Below are 18,385 nucleotides of genomic sequence, written 5' to 3'. Positions count from 1 at the left end.
TGTTGTTCGGCCGGATGATAAGCCTCATGAATTGTTCCTATCAATGGTGACGGACCCAGAAAATGTGGACAACAATGTGGTGGACCTTCTAGTAAAAGAAACCAACAGATACGCAGAAGATAAGAAAGCAGTGGGAAATTTGAAACCACGATCAAGGCTCCATATGTGGCGTCCAGTCAATAATGAAGAGATGAAAGCTTTTCTGGGACTCCTGCTGCTAATGGGGATAATACAGAAGCCAACATTAGCTTCGTATTGGGAAACACAAGACAAACTGTGGTTGAGACGAACGCCTTCTTTCCGTTCCGTGATGACAAGGGACCGATTTTTAGCCATTTTGTCTAATCTACACGTCAATAATAACCAGACAGCACTGCCAAGGGATCATCCACAGTATGATCCAATGCATAAAGTGAGACCAGCTATCGATGTATGCAACACGGCATTTAGGAAGAATTACAGGTACAGCATTAATGATTCTTTAATATGATCTCATTTTCATCCAATGTAAAAAATGTGTCACACGTTATAAATTTCCAGTGGCAAATATTACATACAAACTCGGACAGAAGTCAATTGCCAGTAAAGAATTACATAAACAAAAAAGTAAATAGATCGGTTAAATTACTACACGAACAAATAAAAAAACCAGTATATACACAAGTAAATTGATTACTAATTGACATTACCCCGTGTCACCAACATACATGTAGATGTTTTTCCATTCAGAAACGTTAAATTTTTAGAATACAAGAGGATAGTTTTATCCGATGTGTATTTTACTAAATGACAAATTTGCCATGGAATTAGGTTGATTCGGTCAATAAATATATTTTTGTCAAATACGCGTGTATATCATGTATATTAAAATACTATCCTCTTTTCGAATTCTTTGTTGTTTTATAAAGATTTTAATTAGACCACGACAACATATTTAAAAAAAAAAAAAAAACTCGATTGAAAAATAAAGTGATTTTCATTAAAAATCTTTTCTCCCTCAGGTTAGGAAGAGACATTTGTGTAGATGAAAGAATAGTCGGATTTAAAGGTAGACATAATATCGTCCAATACATTTAAAAAAAAAAAGTCCCATCAGTGGGGGGCCAAGGTATGGGTTCTAAGTGAATCTGATACAGGTTATACTGAGCAATTACAGTTGTACTTTGGAAGACGTAACCGTCAGCAGCCATATCCTCATGGAGTTGGCTATTCAGTTGTTACAGAGTTAGTGGAGCCACATTATAACAAATTTCACCATGTCACAACAGACAGCCTCTTTACCAGTCCTAAACATACACATGACTTGCTGGGTAATGGCACTTACTCCACTGGAACAGTCTTAGCAGGCAGAAAGGGAATGCCATTAAGTTTTAAAACGTTAAAAACCCCTAAAGGAACCGTTAATGCTAAGAAGCAGGGAAATATACTAGCAATTCATTGGTCTGATCGTCGACAGGTGCGATTTCTTACATCATCTGATCATTGCAGGTTTGTTATGTGCATTTAAGCTATATACAATGTATAATAGATAAGCAGCCTAAGAACCTTCATATTTTCATAATAATGAAGTTTAAATAATTTTGTAATTCAATGTTTAGAGTGTTCCGAAAATAGTAATATTAATTTTAATAAGAATAATATTTGTAATAACAGTAATAGTTATAGAAATAAAAATAATAGTAAACAACAACAACAACAACATCAACAACTATGATAATTGGCGATGATAACAATAGATAAAAATGGTGATGGATGATAATTTTCTGCTGAAGCAAATATAGGAAAATCTATAATATAAAAGTAGAGTTATATTCTATTAGAAATCTGATTTGATAGTTATTTTTATTGCAAGGTTGGAAACTGCATCAAATTCTAAGGGAAAGAAAAAGGTCGCTCCGGGAGTTGTCCATACTTACAATGAAAACATGGGAGGAGTAGATTTAGGAGATCAACTTTTATCAGTGTATGATCCAGACATACGTTCAGTGAAACTATGGAAAAAGATTCTTGTTAATCTTTTATTGACTGCTTGTGGTTAGTATTAAAGTAATTTTTAATACAATAATAAAATCATTTATTGTTCATATATATATATGTATATATATATATTTACAACTCGTCTAAACATCAACCCAACAATGTTAGATCTGTTAATTTGCTTTCGCAAATGTTTTGTTCTTCCCTCGCCGTGATTATATACGTATATAAATTGATTCAAATGATATAAAGATTACCAACGTCCGTCTTATTAGCAAACAATTCAACATGCATATGCTATTAAATTCGTTATCCTTATCATATTAAAGTAGTATCTTAATTAGCTGAGTTCAGGGCCCGGTTGTTCAAAAGTGTCGTTAGCCTTAACGATGATTAAGGATAACGAGTCGTTAAATCTTAACTAAGTCGTTAGCTAACATATGCGTTAAAATGTGTTGTTCAAAATTTTTTAACGACAATGTTAACTAACACTGCGTTAAGAGTTGTTAAATTTTTTGTCGTTAAAATGTTACCCATAATGCACAGAAAATCTTCACTTCCTGCTACCAAGATGGCTGAATTGTCTGCAAAAAAATTGCCTAGGGACAGAAAAGCCAATTTCACATCCATTGAGGCAAACCTTATCAGTTCAAGAGTTACACATGAGTTGGAGTTATTGAAAGGGGGATTTTCCCCAGAAGTTACTAATCAGAAGAAAAATGAGTTATGGAAAGTCATAACAGAGGAAGTCAATGCATTGGGTGTTTGCATGAGGAGTGAAACTGAAGTCAGAAACAAATACCGTAATATGTGTCGGGGTGCCAAAGAGAAGTTTACCAACAACAGAAAGGAAATGAGCAAAACTGGAGGTGGACCACCACCCACACAGCTGACTATTGCGGAAGAAAACATAGTTAATGCTATGAGGGATAGTGCCTCATTCATTGGAGTTGATGGTTTGGAGACAGAAATAACTTGCAATGGTATGTATTTTTTAAATTCAATTTAATTTTTACTCTAATTTCATTCTTTAATTTGACATAAAAACTTTGATTTTAACCAGTAGATATAGAAAATAATTTTACGCTAACGGTCGTCTGCTTTGACAGAAGGGTTTCCCATAGCATGGGATTTCCTCGCTTTAAATATATTTGACCTTGACATGTTCTAAAAATATATATGTCAATCTACTTTTAAATTTTCATACGTATGCGCAACTAGTGGTCACTTGTACATAACGGATTGCATTATTCACTTACACTTTTTGCATTTGGATATCCTTGAAACAGTAGTTAACCTTTATCAATCTTTATTTTGACTGCAAAACCTACTTTCACCATCGTGTTGATTTTTGTTTTGCCTATACCGCTTTTTGTCCCTTGTGACATTGAAAACATATTTTTTACGGAGATATGACTTCAAAAGAATCAAAAACTGTTTTAAAGTGATGAAACTGTTTTAATCAATTAAAACAATAACTTATTAAGTTTAAAATATATAATTTCATGTTCAGATAAGAACTTATTAGTTGCTTACACCATAGAAGAAAGACTATAGCCTGTTTCTTATATCTTATAAATGAATCATCTAGAGTTATTCCTCTTTGTACTTCTGTTTTCAAAATAAATTAAAAAAAATCAGTTTACTTACAAAGTGACCTTCTAAAACTGAAAAAAAAAACTATAAAAATAAAAACAAGGCTTCGGCTCAGGGGATTTAAACTCTATGCCGAGAGTGTCACAGTATATACCCTGACTAATATATAATTAGACACTATACGTATATTGTTTTTATACTGAAATCGATAACAAAATAAAAAAATAATAAAAATATGAAACAAATATTATTAAAAAAATGTGTTATATGTTTATGCTTTCACAATTGCTCTTAACCATTTCATAGGTCATTTGTAAAAAAATTAAAAAAATCAATATAATATACCTTGAAATAAAACCATTTTTCCCTCACATGTCGCCTATGAAAAATTCAGGTCATTGTCCGTATGTTAATATATATACTAAAAAAGAAGATGTGGTATAATTGCCAATGAGACAACTCTACACAAGAGACCAAAAAGATCACTGTACGACCTTAAACAATGAGCAAAGCCCATACAGCATAGTCAGCTATAAAAGGCTCTAAAATTATCTATTTGTATAGATTTGTTCTTACTAAGAATCTTTACAAGAATTTCTATTCCTATTTCTTTACTTGATATTTTAGAAGCAATTTCCACCACAAATGGAAGCCAGTCTCCATGCACTGCCACAGATACCCCCAGACCTACAGCAGAAGCATCTGTCTGGATGAGAGCCTTAGACAGACATCATGCAAACTTGCAGAACAATGAGCAGACCTGCCCTGTAGCTGATAATGCTGAAGGGACTGATAGAAATGCCACATCTCCAGGACCAAGTATTTCAGCATCTTCCCAGTCAAAAAGATCTTCAAGTTCATGCAGGTAATGTTACTACATATTTACAACAAGAAATTTCTTATTTCATGACAGCAGCAATTATATATACGTTCAACAGTTATATAAGTCTCAATTTGTGTTCGGTGCACAATTTGGAGATAGAATGATCTCATAAAGTTTATATTCGTCTAAGGGAATGGTCATTATTTCTCAGCTGAGGGGGTCGGTTCAAATTTTTGATATAAAATTTTATGTTGGGACCCCCCCCCCGTTATTTTATAAAACCATATAATGACCCCCCTAAGAACATAATTTCAAAAGTTTGACCCCCCCCCCCCAAAAAAAAACCAGAAATTCACAGTTGTGTTGAGGAGATGATGACCCGCTACATAGTAACCGGCTTTGGGAAACTATGAGTATAACAAAAAGTTTTTCTTCTTGTTTTTTTTTCTTCAAAAAGGAATATCTGACATGTGCATGTAGAAAAATAGAAAAAAATATACAGAAAATTGTATGTTCCAATTTATTAATTTATTTTACTGCAACCTATAATTCTACAAATTTTATCAGTATACTGGTAGATAAATTTTCAATACTGACTGTTATTTTAATCCTAATCGCAGTCCCTTGTATCTTAATTTTTTAACCTTTGAACCTTAAAATATCTAGTTATGAATGAGGTGTGGTGGGGGGGGGGGGGGGGGGGTGATTGTTGTTGTTGTTGTTGTTTCAGGATTCCAATGAATGTACAAATTATTTAGGAAGTGCAAATAAAATAACATCGATTAAATGGTTCTTGTTCTTTCTTGATTAAATATGTACATGATTTATTTGAGATAAAAAAATATACAACCAAGCCAGGAACCTCTAGCCTTTCTTTGTTTTGTACAGATGTATGTTTTAAGAGTTTAGTGTGTTATCAATTTTCTCTGAAACAAGTACACATTTTTGTTAAGGGGCCCCAGCTGAATATATTTGTTCTTTTTCTAAATCATATAGTGTACTGTTTAGTGTGTGTGAATGCTATGGTGCCCATCAAGTATCTTTTTTTTTTTTATTAAGGTCTGAAATCTGGATAGGAAAGAATAACGGAGAATGGGTAAAATTTACAGAAAAATGGACCAAAAAATTTAAAAAAAAGAACAGAGCACACTAGTGTTCAAATATAGTAAAAAAGGAGATGGGATATGATTGTCAATAGGACATCTATCGAGCAAAGTTAAAACAAAGTGGATATAAGCTATAAGGTAACTGTGCAGCCTTCGACAATGATAAAAACCCATACTGTATAAAATACCATGCAATGGATAAAAAAAAAGAATTTATGAAAAAACAAATACAAAGTGAATGAAAAACCACTGACCTACACAGACTACTGATAGAGTGGGTGAGCACTCAACCTTTTTTTAAGGGGGGGGGGGATGTTGAAAATTTTGTCCTGCCTTGGTTGTTGTTGTAATTTCTGTCTTGCCTTTTCATTTTTCAAACTTTTTGGTCCTGTCTTCTTTTCTCTTTAGATTACCCGGTGCGTGACTTTTACATAAATTGTCATCCTGCCTTTTTCTTGCAAAGTGTCTCATAATGACATTTTTTACTTCTTCTCAAAACTCCTGTCCTGTCTATGTTTTTCTAATTTCCTCGATACCCACTTCCCCAACCGAAATATTGATGCACACCTCATGGTACTAAAAACTTCAAATGGGCAGTCAAAAAAAGAAATAATTGTTCCATTATAATACAACTGATGAGACACTCTCTAGGAAAAAGGGACTGTAGAAAGTTGGCAAAACTTGATTATGCCGCAATCAACTTATAATGGTTATTTATACAGTAATTATTTTCAATGTGGTGTTTTTTTTTCTTGCAGCATACAACAGACACCCATCAAGAAGAAAAAGACAGCTGAAGATATGTATACATTACAATGTGCAGTTCTTGAAAAGGAACTAGAGAAGAATACACTACAAGTAGATCTGTTGAGAAAATTGCTAAGCAAATATGACAGTTTAGATTTTGATGCCTTGGAACTACTGTCAGTTTTAGGGCAGTGATTGTCAAAACATTAGAAAACTTTTCAAGTTGTTAAATATTTAAATGTTTTGAATCTATTTACTGAAATGATTGACTTGTTTTAATTGTTTTTTCCAAATTTCCATTTTTATTACAAAATCAATTTATTAAAATACTGCATATATTATATTGATTGATTTTCTATTAAACACATATTGTATGTATGAATTCTTTGTGATTGAAATTGATGATTATATAACTTATAAATGAATACTGTCAGCAATTTGGATTTTGTGTTGATTTTTTTTGGTCATCTTTGTAGCCTTATCAATGAAGATAAGATATCAATGTATTAACATTTTGATGTCAAATGTGATAATTTCAAGCTGGTAAGATGATAATCTCAATATTGAGTCTTATTTCACCAACAATGTTTCTGTATAAAGGAAATTGACTTTTTCAATGTTGATGGCTGTACAGTGTCATGTAAATGCTCATATCTATATCATTTGAAGTATATAAGATTTTATCTTATTGGCAAGCATACCAAATCTTCTATTTTCATTGTTGGTGCAAGATTTTGGCAATTGCCAAATATATTTTTTTTGTAACATTTAAAGCTAAATAATTTTATGAAATCGTAAATGATCCTGGTCCTTCAGTTTCTTGGATTACAATACGTAAAAATAAAGAAAGTGAAAGAAATTTTTTAAATTTAATGACGGTTAAAATAAGTTTCAGCAATGTGCTGCCTAATCCCTCTTCCATCCTGTTGTCCATTATAGTTGTTTCCATTTTCAACATCCTCATTAACAAGCTCTTCTGCTGCTACATCTGGTTCATTTAGCTGGATGCAGATGTTGTGGAGGATTCCACAAACCATAACTATTTTGGTTACCTTTTTGGGATCCATACGAATCTGCAAAATTAAAAAGAAATTACCATACAGGGTTACATATTCGATATAGTATTGAGAGTGAGAGGGGTGGGGGAGTGGAAAAGGGGGAGGGTGGTATTGTAATTTTCTTTAAAACAAAAAATATTTTGATTATAATTTGAAAGGAAAAATATACTTCAATCAATAAGAAATAGTAATAAAATCATCTAAATAATAACTCACTTCAGAATGCAATATATGGAACCTTCTCTTCCATCTGCCAAATGTTCTTTCTATAATGGATCTTGTGACTGCATGACATCTATTGAACCTTCTATGGTGTTGTTCATTGGGGTTCAGAAAAGGTGTCATTAAAAATGACCTGCAGGGATAGCCACTATCACCAAGTAAAATACCATTTTCCCAATTGCCATTTCTCTCCATGTGAGCACAAACCTGCATGAGCAAATACATGTATATCTATTTTAAGGAATACTATACAATACATAAATATAAATACAATACAAAAATAGATTTTAAAGAATATACATGCATATCAATTTAGTTTGCATTGTTAAAAAGATATGTCATTGGCAATCATACAACATTTTACCATTCTTATGATATCCAGACATTTTTTCATTCCATTTTTGCTGGCTGATATCAGGGATATATAATACAATATGTCTCTGATATGATATAAACCAGAAACATTGGACCTCTTTAAGAAAAGTGAAAATATTTTGCATCTACACTTAGGTTGTCTACATAAAACAGAAATATATATATATATATACCATCTGGGACATAGAATGATCAAGGGGGCCCTGCAGGGGCCGCCCCCCCCCTTTCGTGGGAAAAATTTGGTTGATTATATAGGGAATCATTGAAGCATGACTGGAGCGGCCCCCCTTTAGGTCAGTCAACGCCCCCCCCCCCCCCCCCCCCCTTAGGAAAAGTTCTGGATCCGCCACTGTGGGACTAATAGAATCAAATTTCTCAATGTTATGTATAATTATGATCTGTTTTTATACTACATTGTATTCTAATGACTAATGAAGCTGATTTAAAATTATTAATCAACCATTTACACTCACCTGTGACGTTCTGAAAACATGTGAATCATGACAACAACCTGGCCAGTTTGCATTTATGTTTGTAAATCTTCCTGAAAAAAATCAGTTAAAACATTATATAAAGCACTAATTTAACATGTTTAAGTTACTTTTTTTCAATTAATATTTTTTTCAAAAACTAGTAAACCTTAAGAGACATTTCACAAAAAGGGTGGGGTCAAAGACTTTAAAGCCTAAGTCTTATTAATCCAGCGTCTTTTTTAAGTAATTTGTTTATAGTACAAAATGGGGAAAAAAGGGGGGGGATTACTTATAAATAAGTTGTTCATCCTTTTTAGAAAACAACATTTTTTTAAGCTGGAAAACATTTTTTTTATGAGAGTTACTGTATGGATTTTTTTTTTTATCTAGGTCTGGAAGTAAAACTATTAATATCAATTTCAATAATATAAAAACTTCGTTATATGGAACAGACTATAGTGAGACTGGTTTCTGAAATTTAATTCAGGGGTAACAGCAGATTTGTTTACAATGTGGCGAGGGCAGTTCAAAATTATGTGAAGATGAAAACAGAAGAACATTACCCTTTGCATCACATACTGCTTAACATTCAGGCTTGGGTAGCCTTTTCTGTTGATAAATGAAGGTTCGTCATGATGTGGTCTCTTTATTCTTATATGAGTCCCATCAATAGCACCCAAAATGTTTGGAAACCCAGCAAACTCGTAAAATTCAGCTTTTGTTTGGTTAAGGTTAGTAGGCCACTGAATGAACTGGTTCCTTTTTTCACAAAGAGCGTCTAAAACAGAATCGACCACTCTTGAAACTGTGCTTTTGTCCAACCTACAAAGAAGAGATGCCCAACTTTAGGATAATGACTGGCCAATTACTTTGTAATCAAATATTGTACTGTAGTGCAGAGTATGGAAGAAACAATGCAACATTAAATGCATGTACACTATGAATTGCCACTTAAGATTTTGCTTAAAGTTCTCAAATTGAAATATTATATCATGAGAAAACATATGTAAACAGTTGAAGCATTTAAAAGTATATAGTCTTACCTAATGTATCACCTATGACCTGGAGGAAACTTCCACTGGCAAGAAATCTCAATGTCACCATTATCTGTTGTTCTACACTGAGGGCATGATTCCGGTTTGTCTGACGTGTCAACTTGTCCCTTACTAGATCAGATAAGAATAAAATGCCTTCCCTCCCAAATCTGTAGCGTGCTCTAAGTTCTGTGTCAGTGTAGTCTAGGGTAAGTTCTTCTTTGCTTCTAAAAGTTCTTTCTTTTCTTTGAATTGGTACATGAAACAAGGCTAAGTCTAAGGCGGCCATCTTTAACGCTGCGTTAGGGGTTTAATCGAGGTATGTGAAGTGATTAAGTTTAACACAGATTTAACGACTGCGTTAAGCGTTAAAAATTTTGAACAACACTTAACGATTATGTTAAATTTAACGACAGGGTAACGACACTTTAACGACTGCGTTAGCTTAACGACACTTTTGAACAACTGGGCCCAGGATGTCAAAAATATAGCGTAGCTGTATAATAAAAAAAAAATAAGGAGATATGGTATGATAACCAAAAAGACAACTAACCACAAAAGTTTAAATGAAGTGGATGTACTAAGCAATTATAAACAATCGTAATTCCTTCAACTATAAAGGAAAAAAACCTACCGTAAAGTCGGCTATAAAAGACCTCGACATGAATATATGAAACAATTCAATTGAGAAAAATATCGGCATAATTTATAACAAAACAGTTTACTAAAAACAAATTTGAAAAACATGAACCAACGACAACCACTGAACTACCGGCACTGGTTTGGGACAGGCACAGGAAGAATATGGCGGGGTTAAACAAGTTTTAGGGCGCGTTTTATGATATAAAAAAGATGACAACTGAGATACATTTCATGCACAAAAGTACAATGTTGTTCTGGCTCATAAAGTCCAATTGTCACTGTACAACAGCAACACGATGACGTAATCGCTGAAACGATCTTTAGACGTTTTTTCACAGTTAAAACTTAATTATGTAAAATATTTCCAAAGAATAAACTACTATGTATGTTACTATATATATATTATACTATTCCTGCTTACAGTGAATGCATATATTTGCCACAAGAGATCATTCCTCTTGGGTAGAAAGTTAACCCATCTTCAGTTTCAACAGGAAATTGTGACTGGCTTAGTTGGGGACCATACAATTCAGCGTAGAGATTTGGGTAGGAATGGAGAAGGTGCGACTAGTAGAACAATCTCAGAGCATTTCCTCTTTGAAATCCCTGGAAGAAAGAGAAGGAATTGTGTTTCCTGTCATAACCGGAAGGTTAGAACTTGGTGCCAACAGTGCAGAGAAGGTTTCTGTCTAGGAAAATGTTTCAAGGACTTCCACAAACAAAAGCAACGTCAAGACGTGCACGAAGAGTAAATTAACTTATAAAATTCATTACCACTGTGTACGTCGCTGTATTACTAGATGTATATATACGATTTGTAATGATTTGTGAGGTGAACTGTTTTTGAACAGAATTAAACATTTGGAAAGGAAATATGTATGTTTTATTTCTGTTTACCAAATAAAGATACAATTTAATGCCTCAAACTTAATGACATAAGAAAGACCAATTGTATAGGGTTCAAATAGTTCTTTTAACGATTTCGTTAGTTTTTTGTGGTTGTATTATGCTTCGGTGAAAAAAAACCTTTTTCTGTTTAGCATTGCAAAGTGCTTGACGTTATTTAATTGAAAAGCGCCAAACTTGCTGAAGACGTGACGTTCTAACCTTATGACGTTATGCAATGACATGAAAGTAACGTTATTTGTTGAAAAAAATAAACATGTTGACTTTATATCCTAGTAATTCCTCAATTATTTAAGTTAACATGCTTTTATTCAAGACTAAATAACAAATTAATATTTTTGGTATTTTTTACTGAATTGTCCCGTTTCTGGACAATGTTTTAAAATTTAGCCACGCACTAAGAGGGTTAACAGATATGACGCTACTTGTGTAAGGGTCCCGTCCCTTTTATGTAGTATTACGGCATAATAGTTATTTCGGGGCCTTTTATAGCTGATTATACGGAATGGGTTTTGCGCACTGTTGACGGCCATACGGTGATCTATAATTGTTAATTTCTGTGTCATTTGGTCTCATGTGGATAGCTTTTTCATCGGCAATCATACCACATCTTCTTTTTTTATAGTGACTTTACGTTACCATGTGTTACATACATTATCATCTATGATTATCACAAAGATGAAAAACCGTTTGATGAAAAAACGTAGAAAATGAAAGCACTTTAAGAGTATATATATTTATATAATAGGTAGCAATGTCCGGTTATAGGTCTATAAAAAAAGACCAACCAGCAAATTTAATACGTACCGATCTGTAATATGAATGAACAAAAAATATATAAGTCTAAAGATTTGCAGAACGGTACTTATAGAAGATAGTAATAAACGAAGATGATTTTATAAAATCGTGTTGACATATATATCGGCTTAACAAATAGCCTTCGTCATTGTAATAATTTTACCATTGTTAAGAGTACTCCGAAAGTTGAAGCTAATTGCAAATGAAAAACTGATGATAAGTTTCATACGATTACGTCAAACTCGAGGCAAGAGGACTGAACTGTGGTATGGTCTAAATTAACTCATCAAAGATACTAGGATTGATATTTTGTATTGCGCCAGCCGCGCGTTTTGTCTACATAAGACTCACAATTGACGCTCGAATAAAAAAAGAAACTAAAAAAGGCAAATAAAGTATGAAGTTGAAAGCATTGAATGCAACAAATTCCTAAATGTTTTGCCAAATACACATAAGGTAATCTTTTCCTGAAGTAGAAAAGCCTAGGCTTATTATATTACAAAAACTAAAGTGTTGTAAACGGTTAATTTTTAATTATGACCATATAAATGGTAATTAGTGTGAAGACAGAAGTGCTGACTACTGGGTTGGTGATACCCTCTATACATGAAGAATATGGCGGGGTTAAATATGTTCTCTTGCCGATTATAAATCTAAAATAAAACCGGCAAAATAGAAAAACTCTATATTACATTAATCGCTATTTTGCCGAAGCCTTTATAATTTGACAAAGATTTCTTAAAACTTATAAATCAATTCTAGCCGTAGAATTTATAAATCAATTATAGCCGTAGAATTTGAAATCAATTATAACCGTAGAACTGACCAAAAGTTTGGTCAGTTCTAGCTAGAACTGTCTAAAACTGTTCTAGGGTAGAACTGTCAGGATCAGTTCTAGGTAGAACTGTCCAAATCAGTTCTAGGTTAGAGGTGTCAGGCTGACAGTTCTGCGTACTGTCCTAGAAAAGTTCTCCTGACAGATTCTGAAAGATTGAATGAGAGTTTAGAAGTGATCTCCACAGTAGATGCAGGATTCACGTAATTTTGACCGTTTTGTGATAGAGATGCATGGTTAATACAATTAATTATATAAGTCTGAAAATTACAACAAACAGTGGTAGTGTTAGATTTTGTGCTGACAAATTTTCTGTCCGTCCCGTGAGCGGGATTGGAACTCACACCTTTGATACACTACAACACCAATCGCTTAGCCTCATGTCCAGCGCTCTAGACCACTCGACCACATTTGCTATATAACAATATAACTGCAATAGTCGTAGTGTTATCTTGTCACGGAAGGCGAATCTAGAGATAGACATAAGGCACGTGTTATTAAGCGTGTGTACATGGTTTATTATTATTTTATACACAATATACTTTTTTATTTGTCAGCAATCTAACTCAGCAATTTTAACATATCGAATGGGATCATGATTCAAATCATTATACAGACACAAGAAATAGTATACCATACAAACAAGTGTAACAAAGTGACAAACCATACAATATATGTTACCACTGGATTTCAGAGTGCTAGAGATGCATGGTTATTACAAGTAATTATATAAGTCGGAAGATTACACCACAAAGTGTTACAGTTAGATTTTCTGCTGACAAGTTTTTGTCCGTCCGTCAGCGGCATTCGAACTCACACCTTTGATACACATGATACACTGCATCATCAATCGCTTAGCCTCATGTCCATCGCTCGACCGCATCTGCTATATGAAAATATAACTTCAATAGTCGTAGTGTTACCTTGTGACGGGAGGCGAATCTAAAGACAGACAAAAGACATGTGTATATAGGGTTGTCACTGACTCAGACGTACTTATAATATAATTATTTTCTGGGACTGTATCTTACATTAATTTGTAGGATCCTTTACTATAGATAATTTAGCTGATCTGTAACAATAACATCTTCATGCCTTATATATCATGTACTGCAGTACGCCGCTAGATTAAAACTGACATGGAAAGGTAACACACGGCCAGCGAAAGCTCTATTTTTAAGATCCCAGGTGGTCGTGTGGTCTAGCGGGACGGCTACAGTGCAGGCGATTTGGTGTCACGATATCACAGTAGCATGGGTTCGAATCCCGGCGAGGGAAGAACCACAAATTTGCGAAAGCAAATTTACAGATCTAACATTGTTGGGTTGATGTTTAGACGAGTTGTATATACATTATGTACACAGCCATGTATCACCATCATTGATGGCGATCCGATGGATACATCTGTTGTAGGGTTGTCACTGACTCAGACGTACTTATAATATAATTATTTTCTGTGACTGTATCTTACATTAATTTGTAGGATCCTTTACTATAGATAATTTAGCTGATCTGTAACAATAACATCTTCATGCCTTATATATCATGTACTGCAGTACGCCGCTAGATTAAAACTGACGTGGAAAGGTAACACACGGCCAGCGAAAGCTCTATTTTAAGAGCCCAGGTGGTCGTGTGGTCTAGCGGGACGGCTGCAGTGCAGGCGATTTGGTGTCACGATATCACAGTAGCATGGGTTCGAATCCCGGCGAGGGAAGAACCAAAAATTTGCGAAAGCAAATTTACAGATCTAACATTGTTGGGTTGATGTTTAGACGAGTTGTATATACATTATGTACACAGCCATGTATCACCATCATTGATGGCGATCCGATGGATACATCTGTTGTAGGGTTGTCACTGACTCAGACGTACTTATAATATAATTATTTTCTGTGACTGTATCTTACATTAATTTGTAGGATCCTTTACTATAGATAATTTAGCTGATCTGTAACAATAACATCTTCATGCCTTATATATCATGTACTGCAGTACGCCGCTAGATTAAAACTGACGTGGAAAGGTAACACACGGCCAGCGAAAGCTCTATTTTTAAGAGCCCAGATGGTCGTGTGGTCTAGCGGGACGGCTGCAGTGCAGGCGATTTGGTGTCACGATATCACAGTAGCATGGGTTCGAATCCCGGCGAGGGAAGAACCACAAATTTGCGAAAGCAAATTTACAGATCTAACATTGTTGGGTTGATGTTTAGACGAGTTGTATATATATATATATATATTATATATATATATATATATATATATATATATATATATATATATATATATATATATATATATATATATTGGCAATAGATTAAAGCTGGAATGTAACGTAACTCGAAAGGGATCGTGACAGTTTTCCTTTTTATTAACTCTCCATTGCATGTAGCATAAAGCAGCGTATTCATTGACACTTATCTACCTATTGAATTGTTGATTTAAATGATCTTGTAATAATTACACAAATCCAAGTATACATTCTTATAGACGTTTATGACCAGGAAGCGGTATACACAAGTAATAAGATAGTTTGTTTTTGTTACACATGATCATATATTTTTACCTGTGAATGAATACCCGGTACAATATTACCAATAACATTAGTGATATATTTGGACGAATGCTGTTTTTTTATTGTAAGTACTTTGTGTAAACTACATTACAAAGCTTTTAGGATATACATTTATAAGTCTGTGAGTATTAACATTAAACTTAGACAAAATAAACATTTACCATATAACAGAAGTATCTCAAATACAATATCCTATCATCTAGGACAGACACGTGTTCTTACTATACTACTTAACGAATCTACATCAAATAATGCAAGCATTATACACAAAAGGTTTTAAACAAACAATATATTCCTTTAATGACACAGGGGTCTTCTTCACTTTCTACAGAAACAAAAAAATCTGTATGATTTTTTAAAAATAATTATTTAATCATTATATTGATGAAATTATTACGTAAATACAATTCTCTAATTCAAATTTAGTATATGAACTCAATAAATTCAGTCTTAATCGCATAGATTTTTTCTATATCTAATATTGAAAGCTTCTTTCTTATCAGTTTTTTTTTCTGTTATCACCGTTATCAATAGCATATTGAGCAAGATTGATTAAAAAGACTTGAAGACTAGTTTAAACTTGATTAGAATTATTACGTTTTACATATTATCGATCGTCTTTGATTGGGTTAATTTACCGTAAAACATTTAAATAACGCTTGTATACTATGTAAAATTGAGAATGGAAATGGGGAATGTGTCAGAGACAACAATCCGATCAAATAAAAAACAACAGCAGAGGGTCACCAACAGGCCTTCAATGTAGCGAGAAATTCCCGCACCCGGAGGCGTCCCTCAGCTGGCCCCTAAACAAATATATACTAGTCCAGTGATAATGAACGCCATACTAATTTCCAAATTGTACACAAGAAACTAAAATTAAAATAATACAAGACCAACAAAGGCCAGAGGCTCCTGACTTGGGACAGGCGCAACAATGCGGCGGGGTCAAACATGTTTGTGAGATCTCAACTCTCCCCCTATACCTCTAACCCATGTAGAAAAGTAAACGCATAACAATACGCACATTAAAATTCAGTTCAAGAGAAGTCCGAGTCTGATGTCAGAAGATGTAACCAAAGAAAATAAACAAAATGACAATAATACATAAATAACAACAGACTACTAGCAGTTAACTGACATGCCAGCTCCAGACTTCAATTAAACTGACTGAAAGATTATGATTTCATCATATGAACATCAGGCACAATCCTTCCCGTTAGGGGTTTAGTATCATACCATCATAACATATATGAGAAGAACATAACCCGTATCATGCCAACAACTGTTTTTAGAATAAATGTGTTTAGTTCCGATGCAAAGACCATACCAGTGACTCAATATTAACGCCAAAATATGCAATCTTTAATGACTTGACAACAGTATCGTAATTATATCCCTTCTTAATAAGTCTATTCAAAGGTTTTGTAAGTTTCTGAGGTGAATACTGACACCTTTGTGCTTTATATAGAATATTCCATAAAAAATTGGATGTGAAATACCTGAACGTATTAGAAGTCTGCATGTTGAGCTATATTTACGAATGATGTCTTTATACCGATGAAAAAATTTAGTAAATGTTTTGACTAGTTTGTGATATCGAAAACCCTGGTCTAATAATTTTTCAGTAATACATAAATTTCTCTCGTTAAAATCTAAAACATTGTTACATACACGAGCGAATCGTACAAGTTGAGATATATAAACACCGTAAGATGGTGACAAGGGAACGTCACCATCTAAAAACGGATAATTAACGATAGGAAATGAAAAATCATCCCTTTTATCATAAATTTTAGTATTCAGCTTTCCATTAGTGATATAGATATCAAGATCGAGAAAAGGGCAGTGGTCATTGTTAGTATTAGCTTTATTTAAAGTAAGTTCAACAGGATAAATTTCATTAATATACATACTGAAGTTGTCATTATTGAGAGCCAAAATATCATCCAAATATCTAAAAGTATTATTAAATTTATTTATCAGATGTTGTTTCGATGGGTCTTTGCTTATTTTTGTCATAAATTGTAACTCATAACAATACAAAAATAGGTCCGCAATAAGTGGTGCACAGTTAGTCCCCATTGGAATTCCGATAATCTGACGATATACGGAATCCCCAAAGCGAACAAAAATGTTATCTGGTAAAAATTCAAGGGCATATATAGTATCAAAGCATGTCCAATTAACATAGTTTTTTTGTTTATTGCTACTAAAAAATGACCTAAAAGAGTTTGAACATATATATTCACATTCTGATTTTTTGAATGCCCATTTAATTAGGTGTGTGAATTTTTTCTTAATGAGAATGTGAGGCAATGTGGTATACAGGGTAAAAAAATCAAAACTTTGAACAGATTCAAAATCACCAATATAAGCATGCAATTTATCAAGTACTTCCAACGAGTACTTGACACTCCAAAAGTAATTTATTCCACTATTTTCGAAGGCCTTATTTGAACAATTTATTATCAGGTTTTTAATTGTACCAAGTGTGCTGGTAAGAAGAATAGACAATTTAGTAGTTGAACAATGGCTTGAAGACGAAATAAATCTATATTTGTAAGGGGTTTTGTGTAGCTTCGGAAGCCAATACATAGTTGGGACTTCATTGTATTTGGCTCTGCTTGTAAAGCGGTGGCTAAAAGTTTATGTTTGTTACAGATTTCGTTTTCTGAAAATGGAGTCAGTTGGAATGTTGGTGAATTGGTGATTTCCTTTTTCAGAACCTCAATGTAAAATTTACGTCAAACAATAATAATATTATTAGCAGCTTTATCGGCCGGGACAAAAACAAATACCTTGACTAGTTCTTTTAGTTTATGTTTGATACGAGAAATAGGTGTATTGTGGTTATTGTTAATAGTAAAATGTTCTTTAAAATGTTGAATACGTATATCAACTATCTTCATTACTGAATTAAAAAAAGAGTCCAACGATTTTTTGTCAGCTTTTTCCCGTTTTATCCATTTCATACAGTAAGTATGGAGTGAGTCGTGGATGATATTACGACACTCATTCCAATTAATAATTGACGGGGGACGATATTTAGGTCCTTTACTGAGGAATGATTTTAACTCTCGGTCTTGAACGATGTTAAGATCTCCTGTTATAACATGGGAAATGGGTCCATAAATATATTCGGAATTACTGCAATTAAATGAAGTAGGTGTATTTTCACTGATATTGACATCTTTACACAATTGACTATAATTA

General features: G+C 33.5%; 1 protein-coding gene and 1 long non-coding RNA gene across 2 annotated transcripts; both read left to right on the top strand.

Moving 5' to 3' along the window:
- Positions 1-1,094: 1,094 nt before the first annotated feature.
- LOC143084371 (uncharacterized) lies at positions 1,095-10,613 on the top strand. The gene is made up of 3 exons (XR_012981034.1): positions 1,095-1,488; positions 1,853-2,034; positions 10,477-10,613. It is a non-coding gene; the product is annotated as an uncharacterized LOC143084371 (long non-coding RNA).
- LOC143082169 (uncharacterized) lies at positions 2,691-7,121 on the top strand. The gene is made up of 3 exons (XM_076257731.1): positions 2,691-2,960; positions 4,201-4,438; positions 6,261-7,121. Exons 1-3 carry the CDS (start codon positions 2,747-2,749, stop codon positions 6,442-6,444), a joined length of 636 nt encoding a protein of 211 aa, XP_076113846.1. The 5' UTR covers positions 2,691-2,746; the 3' UTR covers positions 6,445-7,121.
- Positions 10,614-18,385: the final 7,772 nt, after the last annotated feature.

The sequence above is a fragment of the Mytilus galloprovincialis genome, chromosome 7 (assembly GCF_965363235.1).
Source record: "Mytilus galloprovincialis chromosome 7, xbMytGall1.hap1.1, whole genome shotgun sequence".
Classification (NCBI taxonomy): Eukaryota; Metazoa; Mollusca; class Bivalvia; order Mytilida; family Mytilidae; genus Mytilus; species Mytilus galloprovincialis.
Note: the sequence above shows the minus strand (reverse complement) of the source record. Positions and strands in the feature narration are given on the sequence as shown.

Bases quoted from the DNA above. Each gene is read 5' to 3' on its own strand.
- LOC143082169 (XM_076257731.1), top strand. From the start codon at position 2,747: ATGAGGAGTGAAACTGAAGTCAGAAACAAATACCGTAATATGTGTCGG. The intron at 2,961-4,200 runs GTATGTATTTTT...TTGATATTTTAG, and splicing joins GACAGAAATAACTTGCAATG to AAGCAATTTCCACCACAAAT. The intron at 4,439-6,260 runs GTAATGTTACTA...TTTTTCTTGCAG, and splicing joins AGATCTTCAAGTTCATGCAG to CATACAACAGACACCCATCA.